The following is a 10,661-nucleotide window of genomic DNA, read 5'->3' as shown; positions in this document are numbered from 1 at the left end:
TATTGTCAGAGAAATAAATTACAATACTTCATAACACTCAAATCTTAGTTCTTGTCTTTATTAGCTAACCCATAAAATTTAGCCATTTATTTTATCAGAATATTTAATATAAGCGCAATGTTTACATGGGAAGAGAGTAGATTTTCATTTTTCACCAGAAGAAATCAATGCTTTATATGCAGTTGCATTGAAAATATACATCTTCATGTGATCCAAACAACAGAAAAAAAAGCATAAAGTGATGGGAAAAACAGGATTAACAGCAATTATGATGAATGAACTGGATGTACAGCCAAAAAAAAATGTGAACACCTGGAAAGAGACATCCCTGTCTAAGACTACTGGAAAAATATTTCTTAAAAAATTAGCATATCAATTTCACATGTCAACATACTAACTGCACATCAGTCAAATGTTAAGCGAAAGGTTTTCTCCTGCTCCTTGCGCTGGGTGTCACACAGTTTGGACACATCCTCCACTCGCCTCTGCAGAAGAACCGAATTCTGGTCGATCCACTGAAGTGAATCCATGTGGGCGTTGAGAATTTTGCAGATCTGCTGAAGCTAAAGGGGAAAAAGAAGACAAAAGGGTTAATTTAACATGTCAAAGTACCAAAAATGAGTCATAACAGCAGCTTTAATAATAAATAGTTTATTCCTACTGGGTCACTGGTATCTGTTGGGCCACTGGATGTGTTCAGGTGCTCGATGATCTCCTTCAGGTCCTGCGACATCCTCTTCAGCTGTGCATCCACGTTCTCGGCAAGCTTGTACGTTCTCTCGCGTTCCTCATCTGCGTTCTGCATGTAGATGGTTCCGCTCTGCTCCTTCACAGACTCCTCGAGCGGGGAGAGCAAGTCCTCCAGCTCCTTCTGCTGGGACAGGATGAAGTCCAGCTCCTGGTTCAGCCTCCTCTGGTCCAGCTTCACCTTCTCCATCTCCTTGTGCAGCGATGTGATCTTCTCCCCGTTCTCCACCAGCATGCGGTCCCAGGCGTTCACCTGAGTGGCCTGCTGTAAGAAGTGCCTCTCTTGGTCCTCCAGCTCAAGACTCCACTTGTTGATGAGGCCCTCTAGCTGGGCGTAGGACATTACTGGAGGGGCGGTGGTTGTTATGGTTGCGCTGACTGATGCGGTTGCTGCAGCGCTTGCGGTGGATACAGGTTTGAGACCCAGTGAAAAGCCTGTAACGGCGCCTGTTGTGGCAGCTGCACTGGTGGCAGCAGCAGCAGCAGAGATAGGGGCAGAGCTGGTGGCAACTGCCCCGAGGGGTTTGAGCATGAAGCTCAGGCCTCCAGCGGCCGCTGTGGTCGTCGCAGGGGCGGCAGTCGCTACTGAAGTTGGAGTGGCACCCAAAGCAAAGCCAGTGACGGTTGCAGTGGGAGCTGCTGCTGTTGTGATAGGAGCAGCAAAAAGTGAAGGCACTACAGTCGGGGCTGCCTGGGTAGATGGGCCCATTGTGGGAGGAGCTGGGGTCGATGAGGGTTTGATCCCAAAAGCAAATCCTCCACCCTGGACTGCTGTTGGTGCAGCGGTTGATGCTGCCGTGGGCTGGGGGGCCAGGGAGAGGGTGGCGGGAGCAGGGCTGCCGAAGGAGAAGCCTCCCCCTGGGGCAGCAGTGGAGGCTGCAGCGGTGGTCATCTGGACCTTGGCTGCACCAAAGCTAAACCCTCCTAACGAGAGGGAACCGGTTGATGGTACTGCTGCTGCTGCTGCTGCTGCTGCTGCTGCTGCTGGTGGTGGTGCTGTTGTTGCTGCAACTGTAGGTTGGATTTGAGCTTGAATTTGAGGCTGAGCTTGGGGGACAGTCCCAAAGCTGAACCCCCCTCCTGCAGGCTGGACAGCTGCGGTGGTCTGTGTGGAGAGACTGCCACCAAGTGTGAACCCGGACCCGGGGGCAGGCGCCGCCGTGGAGCCCAAAGTGAGACCCGCTGGTGCTGCCGGCTGAGGAGCTGCTCCCAGATTAAAGCTGGAGGTGGGAGTCCCGAAAGAGAAACCTCCTGGGGCTGCCGTGCTCTTGGCCGGGGTGCCAAAGCTAAACCCCCCGGTGGGGTTGGGGTTGGTGCTGGCTTGGGTGGTCATGGCCTGAGCAGGGTTGGGGGTCCCGAAGGAGAAGCCTCCGCCTGCGGCTGCAGGTGCGGTGGCTGCCATTCCAAAACCAGTGGCGGGGGCTGCTGTCGCGGGTTTAGGGGCTCCAAATGTGAACCCCGTGTTAGAGGCCTGGCCAAAGTTGAATCCGCCACTCATTCTCTCTTCCAGGGAAGGTTAACAAAAAGATAAATATATGGAGCAACAGCAACGAAATGTTCACTTCCGAGCTCTTTCCTTAGCTTTTGGCGGGTCACAAACACGAGCCGGTTCCACTGAAATTACCGGGCAACAAGTTTGTGTCATAAGACAACTTTACAAACGTTAACGTTAAAAAGACACAATCAACAGTTCGCTAACGTTACCTTGACCAAGATTGGCGATCAAAAACTCATAATACATCCATCAGAACAACGTGGCCCGCTAACAAGCTAGTACTTCAAGCAGGCATTTCTGTAGCTGACTAAAGGAAATGACGCAGTTTAGGACCACGGACCACGGTTAGTCAAAGATATTACATTTATGGAGAGGAAAATCCTCTGTTCGAGTGGTAGAAACATGTCCGTTAGAACGATGATCTTGCACATGCGCACATATACGCGAAGACGACGTAAGGTACAACACAAAAATCGATTAACATTTTTATTTGATTGCTCACAGTTGCGCGGGAAGCGAACAGTAAGGAAACCTAAGGACTGCATTATGGCTAAACAAATTGTCAAAAACGATACTGTAGGAATCTTTGAAGCAGTAGAGTCTGGACATTTGAGCAAAGACGGAAGTAGTTGCCACTTTACTCTTTCATTACGCTATGTTCCTCTCTGTGACTAGCTCATAAAACTGATATAGCAGAGCCACCTGGCCCTGTTGACATTATCTACCGCTATGGACTGGTCGCTTGAGCAATCGCTATAACGCATGTTTTGGTATATTTTGCGACAGCAGTGACTATGGATGCATTATTTTCACGAAACTACTTGATAACAGAACGCTAAAGTAAAGTGCGCTGCAGCGCTGCCCAGGTTAGCGAACTCGCTAATGTCAACATACTGTATGTAGCTACGTATGCAGGATTGTATTGCGGATGATCAATGTTAATCATTCTCTGTGACACACACTGAGTAACTCCGTCAGCCAGCAGTGAGCCAACACAGGACCAGACAACATGAGGATCTTACGGGTTTTGAGGAGCAGTGTCTCCATAGGGAAGGACATTGACTATTACTCTAAATTTTCACCCTCCCCTCTTTCAATGAAGCAGTTCTTGGATTTTGGTAAGGGATTCTCTCTCTCTCTCTCTCTCTCTCTCTCTCTCTCTCTCTCTCTCTCTCTCTCTCTCTCTCTCTCTCTCTCTCTCTCTCTCTCTCTCTCTCTCTCTCTCTCTCTCTCTCTCTCTCTCTCTCTCTCTCTCTCTCACATACTCACATACACACACACACACACACACACACACACACACACACACAGCTGAAATATTGTATGCACAGGTCAGCCATCAACTCCTTGCCTGACTGAGGAGGTTCAGGCCCAAAACACAACAGCTTGAATGATCACCAGTTTGGCTCTTGTGCTTAATATTTCTCAAATTAAGAATGTTAAGATAGTTTTAATACTTGTGTTATGATACTAACACAATATTAACACCCTCTAGGCTCAGAAAATGCATGCGAGAGAACATCCTTTGCCTTCCTGAGGCAGGAGTTGCCCGTGAGGCTGGCAAACATCATGAAAGAGATCAATCTGCTGCCGGATAACCTGCTCAGGACTCCATCTGTTCGGCTGGTCCAGAGTTGGTACGAAGGTTTAATCCTCCCTTTTCCTCAGTCGTCTCTCACTTCATGTACGGCCATCCATGTGTGGATATTAAAGCTTCTTTCCATGTAGGTATGTGCAAAGTCTTCAGGAGATTCTGGAGTTCAAAGAAAAAAACGCAGATGATGAGAAAGTGACATATGAGTAAGTTGATTAAAACATACAACATCTTTTTTCACTTTATTTCAGTGGAACAGCTCTAGCTGTAATCCTTCTGACATGTCTTGATGTAGTTTCACAGATGCGGTAATAAAAATCAGAAACCGTCACAACGACGTCATTCCCACCATGGCCCAGGGAGTTGTGGAGTACAAAGAGGCCTATGGGACAGACCCGATCGTCAGCCAAAACGTTCAGTATTTCCTGGATCGTTTCTACATGAGCAGGATATCCATCAGAATGCTGCTGAACCAGCACAGTGAGTAGATGTGCTGCCTATAGAAATACTCACATTATTTTTACTTTATTAAAATATTATTCATTATTTGTTAATCTTACAAAATGTATTACCATTATGCCACGCATCTAGTTGATTGGAAAATCCCCTGAGCAGCAGAATGCTCATACTGTATTGCTGTGATGCCATAACATTTCAGTATAGATTTTTGTCTTTTTTTTGTCATTTTTGACTCTTGATGTCATGAAGAGAGAAATCTCCCAGCTGCTCCATTGACAGTGAATGGGGATTTTCTGGGCACAACCACAGTACATAGCTTGATTTTTACAGCAATATAGGTGCACAACTGTTGTTGCCACAGTGAATGAACAATCAAATGGGATGAACATTGAATGACTCCACACACCCAAAGTCATTTTCAAAGGCATTGCTCCAGCTTGCTCTAGCTCCAGCTTTTATGTCCGACCGGTAGATAAGGTTTTCAAATGAGCCTGATTTGACTTGCACCCTGTCTACGCCTGTGAACAACTGAGCTGTTTATTCAAGTGTCATGTATCAAGAACAATGGATGTTCAGCCTGCATAGGCTTACATGGCGCTATAAACATTGTAATGTAAATATGCTTTTGTTTGTGAATCTATTTTTTAAAAGAACATATCATCCAGAGCCCCGTGTGCTCACTGCACCCTCTCTACATTCTGTTTTAGGGATGTTTAGGGTGTGTCATAATAATAATCATAAATTCTTTTAAAAAAATTATTTACAAACATTTCTCAGTACATCCTCAACTAACTTTAAGTTGGGACTACTTGGTTTCATGCTGCACAAATTAAATGCAGAGCAATCTGAATACATATCATTTAGCTGAAAATAATCCCAAATGGGACCAAATGGGTGTTTCGGGGGTCCAACAAATTGGTCAGCAGGATAGTGCCACCTAGTGGTGAGATTAGCCTTCAGCAAAACTATTTTAAAAAAGCACACTGCCCAGTGTGTATACGTGGATTCTTTTCACCATACACGTAAATAAAAAGACAAAAACTGAAAACATGTAACATATAACATATATTTTTATTTTATTTCGTTTATATTTTTTAGTTTTACAAGTAGACAAGAGAGTTTCATTTCAGTTTTAGTTTTTCCAATATTAAGTCTGTTTTAGGGTGGATTTTCCCTTTAAATAATTAATACTTTGTACTGTAGTGCATGTGCACTTCTCCAGGGATGTGTTTTTCTTTCCTTTTTCTAAGGATTTTAGTTTTTTTTTCGGGTCGGTGGACACACAACTCCCATTTATTTCCATTAGGCAATTACTGCACTCACAGTTTTTCTGTGTTCTTGATCACATCCCTGTTTCTTTCATTCCAGCATTGCTCTTTGGTGGGAAAGTGAAGGTGAACCCAGCTCATCCTAAACAGATTGGCAGTATTGATCCCAACTGCCGTGTCAGTGAGGTGGTCAGGGGTGAGAACGCTCGTTTAATGTTTGTTTAATTGAACCCAGTAGTCGTCATGATTTTATGAGTAACATGCTGTGACACGATGTTAAAATATGTTGTTACTCAGGTAACTGTCAGCTGTCTCTGTGCCTTTCTTAAAAACACATCTGTCTCTTGTAGATGCCTATGAAAATGCAAGAAACCTTTGTGATCGGTATTACATGAACTCTCCAGAGCTGGTACTGGAGGAATTCCACGGTAATTTGTCTTGACACACACACACACGCTGATGTAATTTCACCCGTATCTGACCTAATATAATTTAGTCCCATCTTTGATCATGTTTTGCTCCAACAGTCAAAGAAAAGGGAAAGCCCGTCACTGTGGTCTACGTTCCATCACATTTGTATCACATGGTGTTTGAACTCTTCAAGGTAAAACTTGTTTTGTTTTTTTTGGAGCTCCTCTCCCAAAGCTCAGCAAACGTTCAATATTGTGCATGATACATATTTTCATAAAATTGTTGACAGAGCAGTTTTGCTGCAGCACCTTTACAGTTGCATGTAGTGCCTTTAATTTATGTGAAAGGAGTGGGAAATATCTTTTTAATTTTGCTTTCATTGTTGCAGAACGCCATGAGGGCCACCATGGAGTTATATGGCGATTCCATAGACTATCCTCCGATCCACGCACAGATTGCACTAGGAACTGAAGACCTGACAGTCAAGGTAAAGCTCTGTTGCATTCATGACTACCTTGTTGAGTTCTGATTCTCTTTTTACAAAAGTTTACTGGTGTAAACTCTTCTCCAGTCGGAAAATAAAGTTTAAAATGTTAAAGCAAGGGACTGAAAAGTTCTGTGACATGTATGGCTCCGCGAAACACAAATTGTGCCACATGCATATTTCGAAAATGGAGTTGTTGGTTGAGGACGGTGTTTGCTCAGACATGTTGTGCTCTTCCTCAGGTGAGCGATCGTGGAGGAGGCGTGCCGCTGCGTAAGATTGACAGACTGTTTACCTACACCTACTCCACAGCGCCCCGGCCCAGCATGGAGGCGTCCCGCGCCGCTCCTCTGGTGAGTCCTCCTGATCTACACTCACAAGTGTGAGCATTTGGACAGTGAGCTCAGTTTTCCCACTCATCTGATTTGTATTTTGCATCAAAGTATTAAAATGGGGTAGAAGTACAGACTATAAGCTTTTAATTCTGATTTATTTCACCATTATCTCACCACGTCCCCCTAATTATGGAGGATTATAAGTGGTGCGGTGTCTTAACTTTAAGTGGATTATGGTTCTAATGTATTCGACCACAAAACCCTTCATGCAATAATTGCTGCATGTTTGTGACCCATCACTTCTTTTGACATTCTCTGCCATGCCTTATACATAACAGTGTGCATCTATATGGGATTTTAGTAATAGTTAAATCTATTTAGGTACTGACTGAGTGTTGTAAAGCGCCGCGTCAACAGTTAATTGTCCCAGAGAGTTCTGTGGGGAGTTGTGTGCTTGGTTGTTAATTATTGTGCTCAGTTGACCTATATATAACTTATATTTAACGGTGGTAAGTAAGAGAGTGAAGGTTTTTGGCCTGTTGAACTAGGCAGTCATAGTCACTGCTGTATTCCACACTGTACCAATGAAAGCTAAGGTATATTCCCCCTAAAACTGAGATAACTAAGATTTTGATGTAAGAGGCTACATCTAGGACACGTGGATACGCCAAAAATTTCAGTTAATGTTTAAACTCATGACCGTAGCAGCTGACATTAATATAACTTGGTTATAACTTGGTTGGCTGAGTGGATGTTCTTTTCCAACAACACGCTGCTCCACATACACAATTACAAACCCTCATAGTTTTAAGAGCATAAACAATACACATGTATATAGACACAAACACCAAAGTCATCACAAATAGCAAGGAAAAAACCCCAATAATAATAAAACTAGCAATTAAAACATTTGCAATTTTCACTAGATTCCGTTTCCATGGACTTTACAATAGCCTGAAATTCACCAAAAGTGAAGCTTTAGCGCCCTCTGCAGGCTGTCCCCCAGTACAGGGCACAGAGAACATAAAAGCCTTTTTACCTGATTCAGTGCGAGCTTTAAGAACAATTGTAAGTGCTGCTGTTTGTCCTGAGATCACAAGTTATACATGCCACATTTAGGAGACATATAGCAAGCTAGACAGATGGAAAGGGAGTTTTCCTAAAATGGCTTTATAGATAAAAACATACCGGTGCCTGAGCTGCCGCATGGAAATAGAAGACCAGCCGACCTTGGAGTATAATATAAAACGTGGTTTCACAGAAAGGAAGAAAAAATAAAAATAAATAAAGGCTGACTGTCTGTACTTCTGTCTCATGTTCATTTTCTTATCTTAGATAACAAAAAAAATTGTCTACGGCAAAAAATGACCAGTTTTGTCCAATGCGAGACTGGAACCTCGCTGTCCCAACTTTCATGCTTCTGGTTGTACTGTATGGTACTTACCAATTTGTCATAAGACTGCTGTCTTCTATGTGATATAATTGCTTTATTTTTGAATTATGGAGCTTGTGACAGGGTTGGCTTTATACTTTTTGCCTAGGCCGGTTACGGGTACGGCCTGCCCATCTCACGGCTGTATGCCAAGTACTTCCAAGGCGACCTGAAGCTCTACTCCCTGGAGGGCCACGGAACTGATGCAGTGATCTACATCCGGGTAAGTCGGCATCACATCAACAGCGTGTGGGAGTCTGTAGAGAAAAAGTGAATGGACGCAGCCTGTAATAACTTCCTTTTCAATCTTCTTCCCTCGATCATGTGCAGGCCTTGTCCACGGAGTCCATCGAGCGTCTGCCGGTGTACAACAAGTCGGTATGGAAACACTACAAGACGATCCACGAGGCGGACGACTGGTGCGTGCCGAGCAAAGAGCCCAAGGACATGACAACCTTCCGCAGTTTCTAGAGCCACATGGCTGGGGTCCAGTAGGGAAGTGCATCATGGTAGTTGTTTTACAGGATTGGGTTGGTGTGCTGTTGTGGATGAATGATGATGCGGCGGGGTAAAGCAAGCGTTGTTACATTACAAAAATGGTCAGTTTAGATTTCTTCTCCTCTGTACAGAAAGTTAAAACAATAAGTTACAGAACAAAAGTATAGTGCCATATATTTCATCAGAACAATAGATATGCTTTATGGTGAATATTTTTTAGAATGCAGCAGCTTTAAGGGATGAACTGGTCTTTCTAATGACTGAAATCTTTTTTATGCTCTGCTGTTTTTTGTTTGATATGCATGATTGCTTAGCTGCTTTTATTTTGCTGAAAATCGAACTGTGTGTGTGTAGAGTGTTTTATGTTGTACTCTGCCCATCTCGTCTGCTCTGTCTGAGGTTGGATGCTTTGTAAGAAAAGGGGAACTTGTTACAGAATTGCTGCAGCTCAGTGTTCAACTCCTTCTATTGTATGAGACAAGAAAGGCAGGTGCTGGGAATTTGAAAAAGAACCTGCATATTGCATTCATCCTGGGGGGGAAAAAACTACATTTTTGACAGGTTTTCTCATAATAATGAGATATTTCTAATAATTCTAATAATCTAATAATAATTTTCTTATTATGAGAAAAAGACCACAAAGTTGAAGTTTGTTTCTAATTTGCACCTTCTTATTTGTGAGTTAAGGGAAAGTCTAACGCCTTTTCTAACCCTGCAAACATGCCAATATACACATTTTGACTTCATCGATGTAGAATACTGCATTTAACATTTTGAATTGTCTTTTATAACAATAGTTGCCATAACCTTATCAGTTTCTTCATTCCAGAATTCTACAATTATTTGGGCCACTGATGGCAATCTGTCATATTGATGGTCCAAAATAATTTAACCCTGGATATGTCAAACTTGTCAACATCTCCAGGGTTAGTAGACGTCCCTTTTGACCCCAAAGAGTTGTAGTTCACATGGCCCCCAAAACATTTAACCCCTGTAAAGTGTCTGTAAATATACACACAGCACCATTTTTGGCTCCTGATTTGAGAAGAAAACCTTAACAGGCAAGGATGGAACACATGCTGTCTGCAGTGCTTGAGTTTCCCTTTACAGGAGATCTGATTTGTAGCCCAAACTGATTTACCCCTCTATATGTCATGACTTTGCAAGTGAGGGTCCAACATCTGTCTAGGCCAGAATCCCTTTGGGCCAGGATAGAAACATTTTTTTTTTTTTTAAAACATGATCTTGTAGTTATAAATTGGTTGCATCAGTGGCCCAAATTATATATTTCCAGACTGAAAACATCATCATGAGATTATACTGACTAGGTGATAGTTATTGATATATTGGAATTCTAAATAGCTGAAATGAAAAATGTGTGCATTGACAAGCTTTACTGGGTTAAATTTAGTTTTCCTCTTAAATTCTCCCTTTACTTGAAGCTGCAAATCAGAAACCAACTTGAGCCTCCTTATCTTTTTCTCATAACAAGAAAAATCTCTTAAAAGAATGAAAACATTGTATTACGTGAAAACCTGATGATTTTATTTTTTCAAGATTTGCAGCATGCTTCCACGTTCGGGTGCTGTGTGCGGTTATAAAACTAGAACTTTTGTCAAGCATTGCAAGCTATAACTATTTTCTATGTCAACTCTATAAACAGTATTGTTGAATGGATCAAAGTTTAACTGAATTTTTTAGATCAAATAAAGATTTAAAAACAGACATGTTCTTAAATCTAGCAAACTGTAATGTTTAGGGCTATGCAAGTGAAGCAAAGGTGGGTGGAGCGGGAGAATTCAAGTGAAAGGAAATTCAATAAGTTATGTCAAAAAGACCTCATGCTTTTTGACTCTGTATCCTATTTGAAATAATACAATGACCATAATGTTGAGTCCTGACATAGATCATTTTCCAAGACCTTCACAGCATTAAATC

The 10,661-nt window shown here is 42.7% G+C and overlaps 2 protein-coding genes across 4 annotated transcripts; one reads left to right on the top strand and one right to left on the bottom strand.

Annotated features, from left to right (window-relative positions):
- Positions 1–56: 56 nt before the first annotated feature.
- nup62l (nucleoporin 62 like) lies at positions 57–2,540 on the bottom strand. The gene is made up of 2 exons (XM_071531952.1): positions 662–2,540; positions 57–563 (listed from the first exon to the last, which is right to left on the bottom strand). Exons 1-2 carry the CDS (start codon positions 2,243–2,245, stop codon positions 405–407), a joined length of 1,743 nt encoding a protein of 580 aa, XP_071388053.1. The 5' UTR covers positions 2,246–2,540; the 3' UTR covers positions 57–404.
- Positions 2,541–2,921: 381 nt separating this feature from the next.
- pdk1 (pyruvate dehydrogenase kinase, isozyme 1) lies at positions 2,922–10,639 on the top strand. 3 transcript variants are annotated; one of them, XM_071531913.1, is made up of 12 exons: positions 2,922–3,360; positions 3,738–3,879; positions 3,971–4,042; positions 4,132–4,316; positions 5,664–5,759; positions 5,914–5,998; positions 6,060–6,075; positions 6,108–6,167; positions 6,363–6,461; positions 6,701–6,811; positions 8,335–8,448; positions 8,556–10,639. In XM_071531913.1, the coding sequence occupies exons 1-12, from the start codon at positions 3,252–3,254 to the stop codon at positions 8,694–8,696; spliced, it is 1,230 nt and encodes a 409-aa protein (XP_071388014.1). In that variant the 5' UTR covers positions 2,922–3,251; the 3' UTR covers positions 8,697–10,639. The 3 variants fall into 3 exon arrangements, with proteins under 3 accessions (XP_071388014.1, XP_071388012.1, XP_071388013.1); XM_071531911.1 differs by lacking the exon at positions 6,060–6,075 and having other exon boundaries at positions 5,914–5,991; positions 6,091–6,167; XM_071531912.1 differs by lacking the exon at positions 6,060–6,075 and having other exon boundaries at positions 2,922–3,373; positions 3,736–3,879; positions 5,914–5,991; positions 6,091–6,167.
- The last annotated feature ends 22 nt before the right edge of the window (positions 10,640–10,661 follow it).

This window comes from Centroberyx affinis, unplaced genomic scaffold (genome assembly GCF_046629955.1).
Source record: "Centroberyx affinis isolate AG114_WGS23_722 - 3 ecotype Tasmania unplaced genomic scaffold, CSIRO-AGI_Caff_v1 ptg002149l_1, whole genome shotgun sequence".
NCBI lineage: Eukaryota > Metazoa > Chordata > Actinopteri > Beryciformes > Berycidae > Centroberyx > Centroberyx affinis.
Note: the sequence above shows the minus strand (reverse complement) of the source record. Positions and strands in the feature narration are given on the sequence as shown.